At 41.7% G+C, this 22856-nt stretch overlaps 1 protein-coding gene across 1 annotated transcript in view; it reads left to right on the top strand.

Annotated features, from left to right (window-relative positions):
* The window catches only part of CUBN (cubilin), a gene marked incomplete at its 5' end in the record, with an annotated part of 151837 nt that overhangs the window by 6685 nt on the left and 122296 nt on the right, over positions 1–22856 (top strand). The window contains 7 exons of the mRNA XM_082194061.1: positions 1518–1739; positions 1868–1997; positions 4517–4609; positions 16116–16154; positions 16791–16892; positions 18375–18478; positions 22727–22853. Of these exons, the coding sequence (XP_082050187.1) occupies positions 1518–1739; positions 1868–1997; positions 4517–4609; positions 16116–16154; positions 16791–16892; positions 18375–18478; positions 22727–22853 (817 nt within the window). The remainder of the gene's footprint in view (positions 1–1517; positions 1740–1867; positions 1998–4516; positions 4610–16115; positions 16155–16790; positions 16893–18374; positions 18479–22726; positions 22854–22856) is intronic.

Genomic DNA, 22856 nt, shown 5'->3' with positions numbered 1-22856 from the left:
ATTTCCTGTGTAAGTTTGTTTAAAATCAAAACCCATTAGTTGTTCAATATATCTTGCTGCCCCGATATATGAAACCTCTTAAGTGCTCTTGTGGTTTCTAGGTTTATAAGTCCTGAATCAATAAAGATAGCCTCTTTTGTCTCTGGCAAGGTGTAGCATACCCTCCTGGGCGCATTCGTCGACAAACAGTGATTTAGTCACAGAATTCAGAGTCTAATACGCATAGAAATGGCAAACAGGACAGATAATAAGGGCGTGCAGATACACAGATAAAGCATTGGTTGCACCATTTGGTGACCTTTGCTTCACCCTTAAAAGCTGTGGATTTGGCAGACATACCCACTTCTGTGAATGAACAGTGTTTACTAGTTAATAACTTTGTAGCAAAGAACAAGGGGAAATATCTAAAAGAGATGGAAATGTTCTCAGACAGGATCAAATGCACCATCACAGCATCTTGGAATTATGGGCAGTTGCTATTAATTATCATTGCAAGTGGGATCATTGTGAGTTTAAAGGGGGAGGGCTCAGTGTAGGAGAGGCTGAGCCAACATGAACAAACTGAGTGAGATGAGTCATCTACTGTGGTGGGGATATCGCCATGCCCAAATCAAAGTGCTGGTTTTGACCCATAAAGTCTTAAACATCTCAGGACCGTAATATCTCAAGGATCACATATCCCCATATGAACCTGCCTGGTCCTGAGATCATCTTCTGAGTCCCTTCTTCATGTGCCTCCTCCACAAGAGATCCGGAGGGTAGCAACATGAGAATGTGTGGCTCGCCATTTGTGGAATGCCCTCCTCAGGGAGGTATACACCTTTAGGTGCCAGGCAAAAATGTTCCTCTCAGGCCTTTGATTGATGCACTTTTAAAACGTGTTGTGGAAGGTGTAGATCATTGGGCAGCCTTTGTTTGTTTTTTTTTACAGTGGTACCTCGGGTTACATACGCTTCAGGTTACAGACTCCTCTAACCCAGAAATATTACCTCGGGTTAAGAACTTTGCTCCAGGATGAGAACAGAAATCGTGCAGCAGCGGCAGTGGGAGGCCCCATTAGCTAAAGTGGTGCTTCAGGTTAAGTACAGTTTCAGGTTAAGAACGGACCTCCAGAACGAATTAAGTACTTAACCCGAGGTACCACTGCATTTATTATGTATTTTCTGTTTTTTATATTGCGATTTTATATTGTGAACATAGCTGAATCTCCAGCCGTGTTTCCATTATTGCTGGGGCTATGGAAAGGGTTCAGGGCGGGTAAAACCAAAATACAGTTACATGGCACCACCAGGACGCACACACCAAGATTACCAGTCCAGGGAGAAGTCTTGGAAGACAGAGAAGCATTGCCCAGTAAGAAGTACCTGCTGACATGTCCCAGGAACTGCTCTTTCAAACCTTTCACCAGGCATATTGTCACTCCTGGCAAATGAAATCTCCCTTTTCTCTCTTAACTATGTTATGGATGGGTCAGAAGGGGAAAAGAGCTGAATAAGCATCTCTGTGAATATGCAAAGAGTCCTGTCAGGGCAAAGTACACCTGACACTGGGTTAATCCTTGAAGATAGTGCAGATTTCACTTTAACCCACTGCACAGTCCAGGAAGACTTGCGGCGAGGAATGTTGAGTCCAGGCTCTCTTCGGTGGGCTTTGGTGACATTCCTGATTATTTCTGGATTCAACTATGGATCTGAATCTACTGAGAAAAAGAGAGCAAAAAGGGGCATCAATCAGGATCAGTAAGTATCATTCTTGGGGTGTTAACCTGCAACCTGGCTTGCTCAGACAGAGCATAGATCAATCAGCTTCATTATATCTCTGGCAAATTTAACACCACGTGCAATCTTCTTCCTTTTCAATACACCAGGCCTCGCTTGTCATCTGAAAGGGGCCATTTAGTGTTCCATACTGGCTCTGCCAAAAATATTGAATTCAGAACCGGATCGCAGGGCAGAATAAAAGTTAACGAAGAAGACCTTGTGGAGACTTTGATCCAGGTAATCTTTTGTGTGGTTTTATTTGGTTCATTGGTGTCCTTCAAATGGCTTTTGGATGCAAAGAGTTATAGTCAATCAGTACAGTGGTACCTCAGGTTACAGATGCTTCAGGTTACAGACTCCACTAACCCAGAAATAGTCCTTCAGGTTAAGAACTTTGCTTCAGGATGAGAACAGAAATCGTGCTCTGGTGGTGCAGTGGCAGCAGGAGGCCCCATTAGCTAAAGTGGTGCTTCAGGTTAAGAACAGTTTCAGGTTAAGAACGGACTTCTGGAACGAATTAAGTACTTAACCCGAGGTACCACTGTATGGAGTTACACAGAGCCATCAGGGCGCATAGAGCTTCACAATATAGGTCCCTGTCCTGAGGAGCTTACAGACAATAATTTGGCACAGAGGAAGGGGAGGGGAGGTCAGCCAAAACGATTTGAGTATACACTGGTGCCTAGCGCCACCATAATTTCAGGCATCAACTGTATTTGTTTATTTCATTAACTTAATTTATGAATCACTTCCCATAAAACATCCCAAATGAATAGCAATCAAAGTATCAACAATAAAATGATATATTACAATAATTTCAGAGCTAATTCTGATAGACACTGGGATAAAAGTCTGTACCGCAGATTGCCTCCACTTAAATGGCTTGTTGAAAAAGGAAGGTATTGGATAGTCGCCAAAATGACAACAGAGGTGGTACCTGTCAGATATGGAACGGGAGGGAATTCCAAAGTGCCTGATTCCTATTTCATATGGAAGAGACCTCCCAATAAAATGCTATCACAGAATCATAGAGTTGGAAGGGATCCTGAAGATCATCTAGTCCAACCCCCTGCAATGAAGGGATAGGCAGCCATCCCATACAGGGATCAAACCTGCAATCCTGGCATTATCAGCACCACAATCTAACCCACTGAGCTTTCAGCACACCGATTAAGTATCTAAGGGGTGAGGCACTCTTTGGGGTATCCTGGTTCTAAGCTGTATAGTACTTTATACTTTGGTAGCTAATTGGCAGATAGTGCAATTTTCTTTCACTGTTGTGTTGACAATGTTGATGGAACACTTCCATCTGTTGTGAGTTAGACCGCTTCAATCAATCCAGCTCTGGACTCAACTACCCCACACAGTGCATGCCTTTCTGCAAAAGTAATTGGGTCATGTGGAAAACACAGTTGTGATATGAGGTCTTTTCATTGCTATGGGGACAGTCCAGGCCATGAGTGCTTCTGGAGTTCTTTAGCTCATGTCAGCCTCTCTTCATGGTATCCTTGGTTTCCTCCTTTTCATTGAACCAACGGTACCAGGAAAAATCAAGTGCTATAGTCACGTGGCTTCTTCCAAACTAAGTGGGTTCAGAGCTCTTCAAAGCATTCAAGCCCACGAATCCAGCATCTACTCCTGCTTCTATCTTATTCTGATCTTCTCCCATTTGTCTAAAGAATTTATTTTTATTTATTTTTTACTGCACTTAATCGCTGCTGGAGATGATTGTGGCTGATGACAGGGCCATAAATCGAGAGTTTATATAAAAATTAAAAGATAAGCTTTTATAGTATATAATTTATGCCTTATCTAAATGAACTTTATAATAACAACGTCATATAATAGAAGTGATGTCAGGGTTAGCATGTGGCAACAACAACAGAAATATACTGTGGCCTTGTAAGACCTTTTGATCACAGGGTGGGCTTTTATATGTGTACAATTGACATGCAAAGCTAGAATTGGTGCCATCGCCCTTTCACCCCCATTTTGTGAGAACCCCTCAACCTCATTGTTGCTCTTATTCCCTTACTTGCCCCCAACCCCTAGCAGTGTAAAAGGGGAAGGGCAGGTGAGCAACCAAGCAGAAAGTAATGTATGTATTTACTTTTTATATGCCAAAATTTATACACTGCTTCTATGGGATGCATACGGTATTAGGGGAGGGGTAGTACTTCTGGTGGGGGACACATCATGCTCCTTCTGCGGTAGTTGGTCTACCTTTGCTTCCTACCCTGCACTCAGCTCTCACCTGTGGCTCCTAGAAGCATGTGACAATGGTCACACCCTGGGAGATAGCTTCGACTTGCCAGCTGAACCAGGTGAGGGTAGCCAAAGGGTCTCAAACCCTCAGGGAGTTAGGGACGTCCCCTGCATGTGAAGATGCGGGTTGGGTGGGTTGGGCAGGCGAGACCAATAGTGGGTCCAACAGTCAAGAAGGCGGTTTCAGCATGTCCTGTAGAGGGAAGTGAGGGGCAGATGGGGCTTGTCAACCTGGGGCAGTAGCCCATCTAGGAGAAGGAAAACTCTGGTCTTAAACCTCCACTGCCTTGCAGGATATCTTCGGGAGAAGAAAAGGCTAAGGACAAATCTGGAGTGGAGTCCCTAAGGCAGTTGGATGGTGCCTTGTAGGCCTCCCTCCAGCATCCAACAGTGTCCTGTATTTATCTCCCTTGTGGATTTCTCACAACATCTCTGAAACCTGAGTACATTCCCTGCACTTTAAATCACTGTCAATTTCTTTTGAAATTTAGATCAGAAAGAATAAAGATGAGATTCTGGATCTGAAAAGAATCGCTGGTGTCCCTCAAAATATTTCCAGTCAGATCACACAGCTTCATTCTAAGGTAAGTCTTGTTTTCTATAAATTTGTACACAAATATATTTTCAGCTCTTCACCACGTGAAAAAAAAGTCAGTCTTTTGCCATAAGAGTGATGTAGTAGTTGGAATGTCAGGAAATGACCTTTCCAAATTTCCACTCAGCCATGAAGTTCATTGCACAACCTTGGGCTCATTCCTATTTTTCAGCCCAACTTACCTTACAGGATTATTGTGAGGATGAAATGGGGCAGTGAGGAAGCCATCTATACTGTTTCAAAATTCTTGGAGGAAATAGTGGGATATAACTGTAATAAAGTTTCCTATCCTAATTGAGAATTCTGCATTTTAAACCACATGGACAGTGCTCACAATACATATTTTCAAAAATCATTGTATTTGTTTGTTCTGTAAAGAGACATATACTGATTTCACTGGGTACTGGACCAAATCCTATCTCTATGGATTTTTTTCTCCAGCTCCATGGTGTTTACCAACCTACCAAGGTGTTTACCAAGCCACAATCACTCATGCAAGCCTAGTTTGGAGTGTTGTTTTCATTAAAAAGGGTACATAATGTGCGCAAGAACTTCTAGCAAAGAGTTACCAGAGCTGGTTGAATTTGGAAATAAAACCCCCGTTTCTTATATCATTATTAATCATACACCCAGCACTGAAATCTGCTTGCTTTCCAGGCAAATCACAAGTTTTAGCTAGACAGATGGAAGTTGACAGTGCAGATCCAAATGTAAAATCCCATGGCATGCTTTGTTCAGGTGGTGCATAATTTTGCACTAAAGCTATTGTAAATCCTGCTGATTTTAATGGGAGAAAGTTGCTTAACCTTTTCCTGTTGAAATTAAGGACCACTGCAGCTGTTCAATTTCTACTGTCTTGTGCCTTTTTAAATAATAATAATAATAATAATAATAATAATAATAATAATAATACACGGGGAGGTGGTTCCTGCAACGCAGCAGGATGAATTGATCTTCAGAGGGGACTGTGCAAACAGTAAATTTTGGAACTAGGTGTCTGACTGGTGCAACAAGATTATTAAGGTGGCAGCCCTAGTAGGGGAAAGAGAGGCACAGGCAGGAAAATCTCTTCAGTCAGCCCTGTCCCTGAAGCATCAAAGGCAAAGCATAACGATTAAGATAATTGTAATGTGTATGGGTTGCTCATGCGTAAGTTGCCGCCTCTCCAGGCTTTGTTGCCTTGCTAAACCTTTCAGTCTGGGCAGCCCTTCACTTCGTGGCTGCCTCAGTCGCTAGCAGAATCCGTCAGTGGGCGTTTCTTAAATCTTTTCCAACATAAAAGTTGTTTGACACCCAGTCTCCTCCTACTCTCTCTGCGCGGAAGTCTTCTGCGCAGGGTGGGCATGGGTAGCGGAGGACCCGTGCTCTCCCCGCTGGTGTCCGGTGAAGAGTCCTGGAGCCCTCTCGCCGATTCCCCCATCAGCCCCTCTATATCCCTGGTGTTGCGCTGATAAGCTTCCCCATCTGCGGAGCTGCCTCTCTCCCTGCTGGGCCCTTCTCCAGCATCATTTGAGAGCCTTCCCTCCACCTCTAGCTCCGATGTCAGTTCCCTGACAATAATGATGGAATAAGTGAAGAAAGAAACATCTTCACTATTGTGCTGAGTCATCGCTGTAAACTGATGCTTTCTTGTCCATTCAGGACTGGTGCTGGACGTCAGGGGATCATCAGCAGAGTGCTGCTGATGCCTCTGTGCAGCTGACCCCCTCCCCAAATGCACCACCAATACCTCTGTGGCAGTTGCGCCCCAGTTCCCCTCTTCCCTTGCTGCTCCTTCTCCTTCTCCTCTGACCCCCCTCTTCCTTTTTTCTTAAAAAAGAAGAATGTAAGGTAGTTTTCAGCTAAGTTTTACTTAGAAGAGACCCTCTGAAATTAATGAACATGTTATCTAAGTTATCTTCATTAATTTAAATAGGTCTACTCTGACTAAGACTTAGTTGACCACCACCCATATTCTTCACTGTTGTGATGGCAGCAGAACCGATGGTTTCGCTACCATTTCTTGGTCAAAAACAGGCACCTGTCTGAGCTGGGCATTTTGAACAGGGTGGTGGGAGAAGTATTAGCACCACCACTGTGATTTGCTGCCGTGGCTAGAAAGATTATGTTAAAACTTAGATACATAGAATCAGCTTTATTTTTATTTTTCAACTATGCTTTTGAAGAAAAGGCTTTTTAGTTGCCCTGGCAAACTACGTTTTCTGTGCCACCCCATCCCAAATGTCTGGCTCTAAGAAGGATACCTTTCTCAGAGTCCAAGCAAGGCCGACAGGGAAGTGGAGGTTGGAAACCAGCCAATCACCATGGATGTAAGCAAGTTTGGCTCTCAAGCAAAGTAGGCCATGGTGTCTGCACACATACATTCAGTGGGTTGGGCTGTGCACGCCATGTGGTCTGTCCTTCACCCAGTGGCAGAGCTTCATGCTCCAGCACCGGGGGGGGGGGCAGATAGTAGGTGGGGGCATGGCTGGTGCGCATCCGGGGGAGCATGATGTGTGTCCTGGGGGCATGGCATGCATCCTGGGGGTGTGGCGTGGTGCCTGCAGGGGTGTGGTGTGCGCCCTGGGGGCATGGCACACCGCCCGCAGGGGCGTGGTGCCCAGCACAGGCGGGGGGGCAGCCACGATGGCACCCAACCGGGATTGCCCTGCCTGGGGCTGTCCGCTCCCACCGCTCCCCTCTTCCTCTGCCAGTGCCTGCACCCCTCAAGTGAGCCTGTTGTGGTTGCAGTACGTTGCCATCACCACTGTTAAAATAGGATTCAGCTTCCAGTCTGTTCAACTTCTGTACATAGACCAGAGGGATTGGCCCCCATCTTACTATTTTTGGATTAATCATTAGCTTCATTTGCAGCATTGATATTGATCTGTAGTTATCTAAGTATATTTCATTTTGTTTTCTATTTTAAGCAATTTTTTTAATTACTTTGGCAGCTTCGGGCTCTTTAGTTAACTTAACTTGTATTGGTTTTTGGAAGATGCTATGTGTATGTGTGTGTGTATATATATAAATAAACCTTCATAAATATGAAAACATAAAATGTGTACTTTAATGCTTAACCCGCAATCCTGTGGCCTGGAGTTTTTGCTTCGAGTTTAAAAGATCATACAAGCACAGTTCTGTATAATGTTTTTCTTTTTTAAAAATGCTCTGTATTCAATATACAAAACTGTATCTCTATATAGACAGCAGGAGCAGAAACATAAAATTCTGAATTAGAGCATTTCAATCTCTTTAGGCTTGTTTTTGAAAACATTCAATGGTCAATTCATTCTTGATGTAAGTGGCTTTGGCTGTAAGTCTTCGGAAAACATTTCATAGACTAAGAACTTATTCAGAAGCAAATATAAGAGTTTGTTGGTATTTTTTTTTTTACAGCATTTTACATAACTTCGTCAAATAGACTAAAAAATGACTAGAGACAAATAAGTTTCTTTCACTAATCACTGATTTAGGTTACATGACAAAGAACCATGGAGTGTAACAGTCTTGGGAATCAAAGAATGGGAGTTCATGATTGCTACTTACTAACAAAAATGAAACCATGTTTTGTAAACTGAAGGAGAATATTCTTTTCAGCTTTAATGTCAGCTACTTCATATCACATTACTGGAAGTATGTTTGGAAGTATTTTCTTTTTAATTAGACAATAATTTCTATTTAGTTTGATAATTTCCTGCTTCTTATATTCTTATTTATTCAGTTTATATCCTGCCCTTTATGGAAAGATCTCAGGGCGGTATACAACATTAGAAACATAAAACATCAAAAAAGGAATGGCAAGACAAACTGTTAGAGTATATTGAATTGGCTAGATTAACAGAGGCAAGAGTTTCAAAAAGCATGTGGAAAATGCAGAGAATACTTCACAAAATAGTGCCCTAAAATACATACCTGGACTTGTTTCTTTTTTCTTTTTCTTTTTTTTTCAAATTCTTTTTATTATTCTTTCCATAAAGAAAATAAAAAACAGACATGCGCATAGATAAAGCAAAACATAGTAAAAAAAAGAAAAAGGAGAAAGAAAAAAAAAATTTACAAACGGATTAAATAGAAAAAATACACAAGTTTTCTTATTTTCATAGTTCTCCTGTAACTTAGTTGTTTCTTTGAGGACTTCCTTCAACTTAGCCGCGAATCATACAAAATACATAAATAAAGTTACACGTTTCCTCGTTCTTATTGTCGTTGTGTCCGATTTTGTTCTCTATTTTCCTTACACAATAACCATAGTCTGTCACAGTACATCTCTAAATCCCTCTAGCGTTATTTGTCCCTCACTAATAACTTCCAGATAATCAACGTACTTTCCCCAGTCCTTGATAAACACTTGGTCTTTTAAGTATCTGATTTTCCCCGTTAGTTTATCGAGTTCTGCATATTCTGATAATTTAGATCTCCACTCCTCCACCGTTGGGGTTTCCTGCTGTTTCCACCTCTGGGCTATTAAGATCCTTGCAGCCGTGACTGCATAATATACCAATCTACAATCCTCCTTCTTTATCTGTTGTTGCAATATCCCTAGTAGAAAGATTTCTGGTCTCTTTATGAACGTGTACTTTAATATCTTTTTCAATTCTGTGTATACCTTCTCCCAAAATTGTTTTACCTTTCCACACTCCCACCACATGTGGTAGAAGGAACCCTCTGCCTCTTTACACCTCCAACACTTGTTGTTTACCTTATACATTTTAGAAAGTTTCATAGGTGTTAGATGCCACCTATAGAACATCTTCATGACATTTTCTTTTATCGCGGTACACGCTGTAAAATTCAACCCATCACTCCATAATCTTTCCCAATCCTCATATTGTATGCTATGTCCTATGTCTTTTGCCCAGCGAATCATTACTGATTTAATTTCCTCATCCCCTAGATTCCAGTCAAGGAGCATCCTATACGTTTTAGATATATTTTTCACCTTACTGTTTATTATTTCCATTTGGAATTTCGAATCTTTATCTACGTAGCCTCTTTCTTTGATATCCTTACTAAGCATCTGATTAACCTGCTGGTGGTTAAGCCAATCATAAACATATTCTTTTATCTGCTCGTAGGGTTTGGTTCTCCATTTCCCATCTACTTTAGTCACTAACTGATTGTATGTTGCCCAGTTTCCTCCCATGTTGGTAGTTTTCCTGCTGATTGGTTCAAGGGGTGATAACCAGTGTGGTGTTTTGGGTTCTAATATATTTTTATATCTTTCCCACACCTCAATTAACGGTCCCCTGAAAATATGATTGCCGAATCCTTTGTGTATTTTCATTTTATCCTTCCACAAATAGGCGTGCCATCCAAAATGATTATCGAAGCCCTCTAAGTCGAGCAGCTCCGTATTTTCTAATTTGACCCAATCTTTAAGCCAACTAATGCATGCTGCCTCGTAGTATAACTTCAAATCTGGCAGGGCAAAACCCCCCCTTTCTTTTATGTCCGTTAGTAATTTAAATTGGATTCTGGGTTTTTTGCCCTGCCATATGAATCTCGAGACTGTCCTCTGCCATTCTTTTAGAGTCCTACCCCCTTTTATTATAGGGATAGACTGAAATAGGAACATCAATCTTGATAGAACAGACATCTTGATCATATTCATTCTTCCCCACATTGACAATTTTAGCCGCCCCCATTTTTCTAAATCTTTCTTTATTTCCCTCCACACCGGCTCGTAGTTATTTTTATATAAATCTATGTTTTTAGATGTTAGCCAGATGCCAAGATATTTCACTTTTTTAGCCGTTCCTATCTGCGATTGCTGTTGTATTGTTTCTATTGTCCTTAAATCTACATTTTTACATATCATTTTTGTTTTGGTCTTATTTAGTTTAAACCCAGCCACCTCTCCAAATAGTTCTATTTCTTTCATTATCTCTCCTAGTGATGTTAGAGGATCTTCCGTCATCACCACTAAGTCATCCGCGAAGGCCTTAGTTTTATATACATTCTGTCCTAATGTCACTCCTTTTATATTTACATTTTGCCTTATCGAATTTAGGAGGACTTCTAACACTGTTATGAATAATAACGGAGAGAGTGGACATCCTTGTCTTGTTCCCTTCTTTATCTTGATTTCTTCTGTTATTATACCATTTACAATTAATTTAGCCTTCTGATCCGTATATATTGCCCTCACCGCGTTTGAAAAATCACTGCCTACATCCATATATTCTAAGTTTTTAAGCATAAACTTCCAGATCACATTATCAAACGCCTTTTCGGCATCAATAAACATCATTGTAACTTGTTTGTCAATCCTAATAGACAAGAATTCTAACATATCGATAATATATCTTATATTATCTTTCATCTGTCGTCCTGGCAGAAATCCTGCCTGATCTTTATGGATGACTTCTGCTAGCACATTCTTTAATCTTCTTGCCAGAATTCCTGCAAATATTTTGTAGTCTACATTAAGCAAAGAGATTGGTCTATAATTTTTAACTTGGGTTAAATCCGCATCCTGTTTGGGGAGAAACGTAATATACGCCTCTTTCCAGGTTTCTGGGATTTCTCTTTTCTTTAATATTATATTCATGATCTTTTTCAGGGGGCCCACCAGGACAGATTTCATTTCTTTATAGTAACTGGCAGTAAATCCATCGGGACCTGGTGCTTTGCCCCTCTTTAAATCTCTGATTACCTCTTCTATTTCTTCGTTTTCTATTGGGGTATTCAATCTTTGCTTTCCTTCCCTTGAAATTTTTTGTCCCCCTTTTTCCTTCAAAAATCTTTCTATTTTCCTTTGACCTATCTTCTCTTGATCTTTATACAGATTTCTATAATAATTAATAAACTCACTCCTTATTCCTTTGGGGTCGTTTTTTTCTTCCCCATCTACCATTATTTTATTTATTGTCCCTTGATCTTTCCTTTTTTTAATTTGCCAGGCAAGCCATTTACCTGGTTTATTGGCAAATTCAAAGTTTCTTTGTCTAAGTCTTTTTATATTCCACTCTACTTCTCTATTTATTATTGTAGCAAACTGGGTTTGTAAAATTTTTATTCTCTCTTTTGTTTTGGAACAGTTGGGTTTTTGGACTAATTTACGTTCGTTTTCCATTATTTGTCTTAGAATTTCCTCTTTGTTTCTTTCCTTATTTCTGTTTTTGATTGCGTTTTGTTGGATGAAGTACCCTCTTATTACCGCCTTGCCTGCATCCCAAATTATATTTTCCTTTGTTCCTTTGTCACTGTTATCCTCAAAGTACTCTGTTAGTTTTTTCCTTGCCATTTCCACCACCTTTTCATCGTCTAACAGGTAATCTTTTAGTCTCCATCTATAGGGTCTTTTCTCTAAGCTCTCAAGTTCCATCTCTACCGGGTTATGATCTGATATTACCTTCGGTTTTATTTCTATAGTTTTGACTCTTGGACAGAGTTCTTTTGAAATCCATACTTGATCTAATCGGGAGAAGGACTGATTGGGCTCAGAGTAAAAGGTAAATTGCTTTTCCAGCGGGTGTCTCAGACGCCATATGTCCACTAAACTGCAGTTTTCCGCCATCGAAAAGAATGACTTTGGTAGCTTCCCATCCTTGTTTGCTCTATCCCTGAGTCTGTCCATCTCAAGCGAAACTACTGCATTCGTATCCCCCATTAATATTATTTTTTGATCCACATAATCCATTAATTTCTCTTCTAATCTTTTAAAAAATTCGGTTTTACTTCCGTTCGGGGCATAAATCCCCACTATCAATAGCTTTTCCCCTTGCCAATTGATGTTAACCCCTATCATCCTCCCCTCCTCATCTTTGAACATTGTTTTGGCCTCTATTTTATTACTGATATACAGCACCACCCCTCTTTTTTTTACCTTATCCAAGGTTTCAAATTCATTCCCCAGTCGTTTATTAATTAACACTTTTTTATGTTTCCTGGCCACGTGTGTCTCCTGAAGACAAATAATATCTAAGTTTTTCCTTTTTAGACACTGTTCAATTTTATTTCTTTTCTTTTTATCATTCATACCGTTAATATTCCAATTCCAAATTTTTAAGCCCATAGCGCTTATTTTTTCCCTTTGTTTTCCTTTACTATCTTCCTATCTATTCTAAGTTTCCTGAATCTTCTACTTCCTCTTCTTCCTCCTCTCCCGACCCACTCCCCTCCTCCCCCCCCCCTCTATCACTCTTGGTTCTCCCGGAGAGGCTCTATCAGCTTTTCCTATCTCCTGTATTTCGGCTTTAAGTTCCTTATATTTCCTGAGGAATTTCCCGGTTTCTTCGTGGTTTATCAACTTGTGTCTCTTACCTCTATATGTAAATGATAACCCTTCCGGGAATTCCCACCTAAACTCTATCCTGTTTTTCCTCAATGTCTGCACCAATGATTTATAAGAATCTCTTCTTTTAAGTAATCTTATTGGGACATCTTTAAAAATAATTATATAATTCCCATCTATGTTCAATCTCTTTTCTCTATTCCTTTGGAGGATCCTGTCTCTCATTTCTTTACTCTTAAATGTAATCAGACAGTCGCCTGGAAATTTCTTTACTCTTGTTGCATTGACACGCATTCTAAATGCGTTCAATATACTGTTAGCCATTTCCTCCACTGACAAGCCCATCCATTCTGCTAACTCCTTCGTCAGTTTTTCTTTAATGTTCTCATTCTGTGTCTCTGAGATTGCTCTCATCCTCAGATTCACCTCCCTCTGCCTTAATTCATTCATCGCAATAATATCTTTCATCTCTTCCTGCGTCTTACTTAGTTCCATCACTTCAGATTTAATCTTTTCTTTATCTCTTTTCATATCTCTTAACTCCATCTTTGTCTTTTTTAACCCTTCCTCTGTGAGCTGTGTCCTTCTAAATATTTCCTTAATTTGCCCCTTTAATTCATTCACAGTTTCCTCCATTTTTTTATCCAATTTTCCAATTCTATTATCCACCGATTCTAACTTATGTTCCACTTTGGTTTGGCTTTGTTTAATCTCTGCAAACATTTTCAAAATATCTGACTTAAAGTCTGCCTCCTGCTTCGAGCCTCTCCTGTCTCCTGGGGCTCCCCCGTTCGTTCCCTTCTTGCCTGTTTGAGACATCTTATACCTTTATGTTGGCCCCTCTCCTCTACCGTTCTTCTCCACCAGATTTATCTATCCAAATGCCTCCCGCTGTTTCCTCACGCTCCTTTTTTTTTTCCTTTTTCCTTGCTTAAGATTTGCCTTTCATACCCTATTGGTTTCCTTAAAAACCAGGGTCGTTAATCAGTAACTCCCCTAAGCAGTGCTCCGCAAGCCCAAAAAAACAACCATTGGGGGCACTAGCTAGGCTTTAGCCACCTCATGGGAAGAGATAGATTTAGTCCTTGTTAAGTCCTCGGGGTCCCAATCCTATCAATATCTACTTCCAATAGAGCGGTAGTGTCTCCTATAGTGTCTCCCCAAGTCAAACAAAGGTTTCCAACAGACGCAAAACTTCTTCCCTTCTCTCCCCAAGCTTGTCCAGATATTGATTAGTCCAGTTGTCAGTTAGCCCGGGCCTTAGGCAGGCTTCAGATGGAGGGAGGGAGTTAGGTAGGGAAAGGTAGGAGCTGGGGGGGGTATATGGCTAGGTTGAGAGGGGGGGGAAGGGGAGCAGGAAACCGGAGGGGTTTAAGCACAGCTCATATCGGCTCCATCTTGTCCCCGAAGGTTCTCCATGTTAGCTCCCCACTCTCGCTGGCTCTTAGGTCCGCACAGTCTCTCACTGTATCTTTAAAGTATTCTTTGGATTTCCTTAAAGCTCTAAGGGGTTATCACACTTCCTCTCGTCGTTCCCCACATGTAAGATGAGCAGTTCTCGATATAGTGCAAAGTATATAGTTCTCTATCAGACGTGGACGAAAGACGCCGTCCTTTCTTCTCCCTTTCCACCCAGTTCCGCGCTACAGATTCAGACGGCAGCGGAGCTTTTCTTCGGAGATATCTCACTTACATGTATTTAAGCACATGAGGTTTAACAAATTAAACAGGAGAAATGTCCCCTCTCCTCTTAGCACCCTCCTGTCCATCAAAGACGACAATTTTTCGCTCTTCCCCTGGACCCTTTCAAGATTCCTTCACCTCTCCGCGGTTGTTTTCTTCTTTTCTTATATACCTTGTTTGTTTATCCGCTCGGAGAGGGGGGAACTCGAGAGGGAACCGCGTTACCGCCCGGGCAAGTCACTCACTTTTTTTTTTGCACTGGATATCCTCCGCGTCTCAGTTGATTCCGACTATCGGCTGAATTCTCTTTACCTCTCTCCTTTGCCCCGAAATTTCTTTGTTTCTCCTCTTAGCCACAATGTTTCAAGTTCCGAGGCTCTTTCTTGTTTTTTGAAAGCAAGCCGCTCTTCCTGCAAGCGCAGGGCTTCGCTATCTGAAGGCAAGAAAATGGCTCCCCCTCGACCGTTGAATCTTTCCGCTACACTCTTCGCCTCTCTCGAGGTTACCTGGTAGCCGGTTTGATCCTTTCTTTGGTCGTGCCGGGGACTGGACTCCTTGAACACCCTTCCAAGGAGTTTGGGGGGTCTCCGCGCCCTGGAGCCGCCCCTATCCTTCAGAATAGCTTGGGTTTCACCTCGCGGTGTAAACCCTTGCTTGCACTGGGATCGCGGCTCACCGGAAGTCCATACCTGGACTTGTTTCGATTAATGTCTGCTGGAGACTTTGTGGATATTTAAATTATAATTAGAAAAATCTTAATAATTATTCGTAAAGGAAACAGTTTATAAGAAGTAAATAAGGAGGCCAGATACAGGATAAAGGAAGTCTTTTATTTGGTTGTTTGTACTGTTGTATGTTATGCTTATTGCATGTTATGTTCACGTTTAATGGGGGTGGATTTCTGTATTGGGGGGTGGGGGGTTTATGTTATGTTGTAAATAAAATTTCAAATCAAAATTTATAAAAAAAAGAAAGAAACACAAAACATCAACAAGAAGAACATTATAAAAGCATAGTAAAAAGCAGACAGACAGACAGCCTAATAGTAAAAGAATCACAATAATAGCAGTCGTCCCCCCAACACACCTTCACAGGCCATAGATTATTAAATAGACATAGGCCTGGGTAAAGAGGAATGTTTTTGCCTGACATTTTCCTGAGTGCTTGGAAGGGGATGATTCTTCATCAGAGCTTGGAGAAGAGGGGTGTGGGTGGGTGTGAAAAACTTTTTGGAAGAGAAAGATCTGTGAGCCCAGTCTTGGCACCTTAAGGGTACAAGAGCTCTCTGGGGTTCTGATGTGGGACAATGGGTTTGCTGTCTTGAAAGAGTATGGGCTGCCTTGCAAATAAAGCAGATGCTATGAAGGTGCCATGAATCTCATCCAATGAAACCAGATCTGGGTAGCCCTGCCCAGGGACCTTCTTCACGGCTTGTGGTGGTGCAGAGAACACAACAGTACTGAAAAAATATCCTCTTTGAAATTCCACCCTTTCTTCTTAGCCTGCCCATTATGCTTGATTATAATGTCTAGCTGTTATTCCAGGAATGTCTAGCTATTATTCCCAAATGTTTGTCTTTATATTTCTGTTGTAGATTGTGAATATCGAAGGCAGACTTCAAAGCCTTGAGCAGGTGAGTACTTTTATGGAAGAAGACAAAGTGTTCTGTAGTCAGAAATCTTAGTGGTGCGGCAAGAAGTTAAATTGTGCTCAATCCTGGGTTACGCATGAATGTATCTTAAAAAACAACAACCCAAAAGGTAAAGTGGTGTTGATGGAATGAAGATAACAGGGCTGTGTGCACACCCTAATCCGATGCAGGGCACAATCCAGGATAGCTGTGTGGACCTCCACTTCCCCTCTCCTTGCTACCCTCCTGCCTCTGTTTTGAAAATCCTGGATCACTCTGAGTAGATCTGATCTGACACCAGGTGATCCAGGGCTGGCTCAACCCTGTGGCTGAATCCTTGATTGACCCAAATGAGCCCAATTCATTTAGGCATCCAGGGTTCAGCTGGGGTCAGCAGACAGCCCTCGTAAATAAACTTTAATGCTTATTTCTGAGAAATACTGTAGGTTTTCTATTGACAAAGCAAAAGGAGAGCTTTTGTTATGCACCCATTAAGTTTATTCTCTGAACTGGCTGCTTGCGGGAACCTAAACAGAGCCAAGTCCTCTACACACTATGAAGGTTATTTAAGAAAGACTGTGCCAATGAAGTCATAAACGCTAACTGACTGGGTTTATTTTTGCCCTTGTTTTGTGCCAGACCATCCTGAGAAAAGCCTGTAGCAGCAATCCCTGCCAGAATTCTGGAACCTGCATTGATTTGCTAGATGCCTTCTTCTGTCTTTGCCCCAACAACTGGCAGGTAAGGTAGCCACTCAACAACTTCCAATTGATGCAATATGTAAAGTTCAGTCCCTGCTACTGCCATCACCTGCAAAGGACCCAATCAATGCATTGCTCACAGAAGCATGTAGGGATATAAACATGGTGTTATCAATTAGGGGAAGGGCTGTAGTTCAGTGATACAGCATCTGCAGAAGGCCACACATTCAATCTCTAGCATCGCCAGGTAGGGCTGTGAATGTCCTCCATCTGAACCCCTGGAAAACCAGTGTCAGTCAGTGTACAGTGGTACCTCGGGTTACAGATGCTTCAGGTTACAGGCACTTCAGGTTATAGACTCCGCTAACCCAGAAATAGTACCTCGGGTTAAGAACTTTACTTCAGGATGAGAACAAAAATTGTGTGACGGCAGCACAGCAGCAGCGGGACGCCCCATTAGCTAAAGCGATACCTCAGGTTAAGAACAGTTTCAGGTTAAGAACGAATTAAGTTCTTAACCCGAGGTACCACTGTACTGAGTTAGCTGAGCCAATGTTTTGGCTAAGCAGCTCAGTACACAAGAAGAAGAGCCTTGCTGGATGAATAAGCCATTTACAAAGTAAAGCAAACAAAAACAAACCACTTACACAAAATCAAAATATAAACCCCCATCATTAAAAATTTCAATAACACAATCCTACTGAAGCATTAATGCGTGACTCAGTCCAATAGCTTTTAATATTTATTTCTTTTTACAGAAATTTTTATTAGAGTTTTACAATACAACAAAATAGTATCTAGAAAAAATGAAGTCAGAAATATCAGAAAAAAAGAAAGGAAAGGAAAAAAAACAAAAGAAAAGAGAGGAAAGCAAAGAAAGCAAAGACAGAAGAAATCTATTAGAAATAATAACACAGAGAGAGAGGGAGAAAGAGCGAGCGAGCGAGAGAGATCCTTTTCATTTTTTCCGTGCTGTGTTTCTATCAGATGAGGAATGCACCATAGGTGGAAATGGTTTTCATTTAAACATTGATCATCTTATTCATGGGTCTCCCAAGTTCCAAAATTAAAATTTTATTCATGCAGAGGAAGGGGGGGAGGCAAGTGTGGATGCTTAACTGAACCTCTTGTATTAGTAGGATGTATTGTGTTTATGGCAGCACACAAATGGATCTCTAAAGATTAACCCCTTGAGCAGAGCATGTGCTCCTTTGCATATTTGGCATCAGAAGCTGGAGGGCTAATGGTGCATGATTTCACTCCCCAAGGAGAAGCTCCATGCTTCTACTATAATGGCCCTATGCTTTAAATTAAATAAAAGCATGCTATATTTCCATGGACAAGCAGGGGAAATCTGAACAACTGAGTTTTGTTTTAGTGTTTGTGAAAGGCAGTATTGCCGCAAGCCAACCAGATGCTGCGTTACAATCTTTTGAAATTCTATATCATCACACTGGCTCTGCGGACCCCATTGTGTGTCTGTTTTACTCAGGAAATAAGCTCGATTTCACTCTGTTTTCAGGGGCCATTCTGTTCTGTTGATGTTAATGAATGTCAGATTTATGCTGGGACACCTCTAGGCTGCCAGAATGGGGCAACATGTGTAAATACCCCGGGTAGTTACAGGTAAGTAACTCCTGCTGATGTCCTTAGGAGGATGTCCATTATAGTTTTGCTGAGTGCTACAAACATGCAAGATACAACAATAAAGAGTGCCTCTAGATCGCCACAATTTGCAGGAGGAATTCAAGTGGATACTGGAAATTTAGGCTTCCGCAACAAAAGCAGATTAAACAACGGTCTGTCGCAACAAATCCACTTCTAAAACAACAAAAGCAGACTTTTGTGGTTATGAAAATGAGCAAGAAATGCACAGAAAAAGTGTGGAAAGGACCAATGATTAATGGGAAGACATATCAACAGCCCACAGCTGCTGCCCACCTTTAGCAGCAGCAGCAGCAGCTTTTGTAGCTGGAGTCAATCCCGTCCTTGAGTGGTTTAAAAAAGTATCACAAAGAAGAGGCTACTCAGGGAATTTATAACAACTCTTTTCAATATAAAACAGTTTATGGAGGGAACAAACCATGCAGCAGGTTGTTGCTTGCAATGAAGAACTAAACCTAAACTACACACTGCCTGAGAGCTGATTCAGCAGTTCCCAGTATGGTAAGCCAAGAGGGCAAATATACCACAGTTTTTTCCTGGCTGGACTATATATTTGAACTCTGATTATACATATTGCTTGTCTGGAGTAGGATAGGGAGGGTGTGTGTGTGTATATGTGTGTGCGTGCAAAACTAGCCTACTGTTCACATTTTAAGTTCATTGCTCCACCCCCTTTTACCTCTAGCCCTTCCCATGCTGACATTTCATGCAGCCCTCCAACTTGGACTTGTTTTAAGTTCCTGCTCCTTAAAAAAATGGCTAGCTGGTAAAAACACCCATAATTTCCTGACGAAGCTTTCTCAGTGTAATGGGACTGCATGCCAGAGTTCTCTGCAAAGCATTTTGGTTTTGGAATAACAACAACAACACCACACACACACACAATCCCTTCCTCTGCAAATATTTGCTTGGCATTCCTTGTGCTTTGGAAAACTTGCAAGCTTTTACACAAATTAGTTCAGGGCAACTCTTGATTTGATTTTGATTTGATTATTCTTTAGTCCACTTCTTTGTCTGTGCACACATAAGATTAAAAACAAGAACCTTCCTGAAGTGTCACCCATCTCACTCTGGGCACTGTGAGTTCTCTCTTGCTTGCCAATCAGACCCTCTGAGAATTGCCTCCTTTTCCACCGTGTGTGTGAGACGGAGAGGGTGGGTGGTTAGGTAGAGAAGGAAAGCACTTCACATAGCACATAGTTAAATCCTGGAATTTGGTTCCGCAGCGAGAAATGATGGCTACCAACTTGAATGACTTCCAAGTGTCCCAGAAAAACTGGAACATCCCATTACCCCCACAATAGCACTTAACCATCCAGAGGTCTTTTACCTTTACCTTTTACCTAGTATGTCAGCTTCATTTGTTCACCTGGAGTCATCAGATTCAACACATGAAATGCCCTATTTGAAAATAAATGAGATCATCATCATCATCATTTATTATTTATACCCTGCCCATCTGTCTGGGTTTCCCTAGCCACTCTGGGAAGCTTCCAACAAAATATTAAAATACAATAAAAGGTAAAGGTACCCCTGCCCGTACGGGCCAGTCGTGACCGACTCTGGGGTTGCGCGCCCATCTTGCTTAAGAGGCTGGGGGCCAGCGCTGTCCGCAGACACTTCCGGGTCACGTGGCCACTGTGACGAAGCTGCTCTGGCGAGCCAGCACCAGCGCAGCACACGGAAACGCCATTTACCTTCCCGCTAGAAAGTGGTCCCTATTTATCTACTTGCACTTAAGGGTGTTTTCGAACTGCTAGGTGGGCAGGAGCTGGGACCGAACGACGGGAGCTCACCCCGCCGCGGGGATTCGAACCGCCGACCATGCGATCGGCAAGTCCTAGGCGCTGAGGTTTTACCCACAGCGCCACCCACGTCCCTTAAAATGCAATAGTCCTTCAGAAATTAAAAGCTTCCTTAAACAGGACTGCCTTCAGATGTCTTCTGAAAGACTGGAAGTTGTTTTTTCCTTGACTTCTGGTGGGAGGGTGTTCCACAGGGCGGGCACCACAAACCAAGAAGGCCCTCTGCCTGGTTCCCTGTAACTTCACTTCTCACAGTGAGGGAACCGCCAAGAGGCCCTTAGTGCTGGACCTCAGTGTCCGGGCAGAATGATGGGGCTGGAGACACTCTTAAAATGTTTTGTCCACCAAAAAGTACCATAGGGATGATATCAAAGAGCTCACCGTCCTAGTTAAGAAAATGTTATTCTTGCTTTCTATCTGACATTTTCTTAACAGGGTCACATTTCAATTCAAAGCAATGTTTCAGAAAAAAACTAATGACCAGAAATGGAAAACAGTGACCAACAATTCCTTCATTCATTGCTCTGTTGAGATTGTTATGGAACTGATCTTTTTGAACATTCTGGTTTCTAAAGCTTTGATCTGGACAGCATGACGGTAGTAATAAATTAATATCTTATTCAAATAGATAAAATATAATATCATTTTATACCACCTCAGGGAGTTCTATCAGTGCAGGACTTGGTGTTTTGAAGTCTGCGTGACTAATCACTGAGACTTGTGGTCACTTTTGTGAACTGCCAACCAAATGTTCTTTTTCTTCTAAACCGGGCAATTTGTTTTATCTTCCCCAGATTGGCAGAAGGCTGGAAGATGCTTTATGCTTACAGAGTCTAACGCTCTGATTCTAAACACGTTTTTCCAGGAAATAAGTCCCACTGTCTGAAATCAACAATCTGTTAAAAGACAAACCATTGCTTTATTACAGTTGGGTAGGGGGTAGTCAAGCATTAAAGCTTTGAAATCTGAGTTAATCAGTACCACTTCACTGGAGGCTGTGCTCAGTAACCCAGCTTTGCTTGCTTTTAATGTATCAAGTCAACCATCTAATGGAACGTGGAGCACTCTGAAAAGTTAATAATCTGGACTTCTGGCTACCAGTGAAGCGGGGATCTGTGCATATACAGTTACATGTACAATGAAATGTAACTGTGAATGTATAGTTAAAAAGCTTCATTTGCTTTATATAGCAACCTTGTTTGCATGGAACGCTAAGCCAAATCATGTCTTAGTGAAAACATGTGATGGTACTGGCTCCCAGGCCAGGGAGGAGATTACAGCTGTTTTACTCTTATTCAATTTGGCACAGTGTTTTGCCTGTTTGCAGTTTGTTGGGAGTGCAACAGCAGAGATCATTCTCTGTGTAGCTTAAGGGTTAGTTCTGTTGTTATTGTTAACCAAGAAGGAGACAGGTGGGGTTGTTGTTTAGCAACCAAGCAGAATTGCATGATGTTTCTTGAGATAGCTCATCCCCTGATTGCCTGTCTAGTTTTTAATTTTCTCTCTCTATGACATGTGGGACCTGCAACCAAATGCTGCTGTTCAGGATTCCAGTCATTCTTTTCTATCTTCCCCTCTCAGTTTTCCATCCCCACCACCAGCATTCTGTAGGCATTGAGTATGCACAGTCCTCATTGGACTATTTTGAGGAGCTTCTCCCCTTAGGTCTTTCCCCCTAAAGAATTTTTGTGCTTCTGCAGACCTTGGAGTCACCCCAAACCTGCTGATAGCTCTGTCTAATGTGTGTGTGGGGTGTTTTTTCTTGCTACAAAAGGAATGCCACTTACAGTTGAAACACTGGAAATGGAGGGAATGGCTTCAGGTTAATGGAAGCAAGGCAGGCTCTAGATCCAAACACTAGCCAAGTTAACTAGATGTTACAAAGTAGAGAAAAACTTTGATGCAAGTCAAGGAACTCACGTAGAATACTCTGATGACTCATAAATTCCTTCACTTAAAAAAAGCATGACATTCTTACTGTTAATTCTTGCATTCTACACACACATCTCAAGGCAATATACCACAAAACAGCTAAAAACTTTTCTAAATCAACACAAAAATTAGCAGATGTGTTTTTTATTTATTTTTTAAAAAAGGCACCCATGGTAGAGGCCCATTTATCTTGTTGGGATCACCTGTTGGAATGTCTTCATTTGTTTCCAGAGGGCACCTGTCATATCTCAACAGGAAAGCTCTTTTCCAGAAGAGAGGCTGCTACACTGTTACTGTGGGATGGGCTCCTGAGGTCTTTGGAACTTGCAGGAGATGCTGCAGATCAGATATAAGTGTAGAAATTAAGACATCATAACTCAAAGCATGAAACTGGTTAATGTTTGACAGATTAAGGACAGACTTTAGACATGTGGAAGGGTATTGCAATGTTATTTCATTCTTCCTCTGAAAGCTGCACCTGTACACCAGAAACTTATGGACCTCACTGCGTGTCAAAATTTGATGACTGCCAAGGGAGATCTTCAGCTCTCTGTGGGCATGGGCTCTGTGTTGATGGAAACAGGGAGCAACCTGGTCAGGTA

Source organism: Podarcis vaucheri (assembly GCF_965113315.1).
Source record: "Podarcis vaucheri genome assembly, chromosome: 12".
NCBI classification, from domain to species: domain Eukaryota; kingdom Metazoa; phylum Chordata; class Lepidosauria; order Squamata; family Lacertidae; genus Podarcis; species Podarcis vaucheri.
Note: the sequence above shows the minus strand (reverse complement) of the source record. Positions and strands in the feature narration are given on the sequence as shown.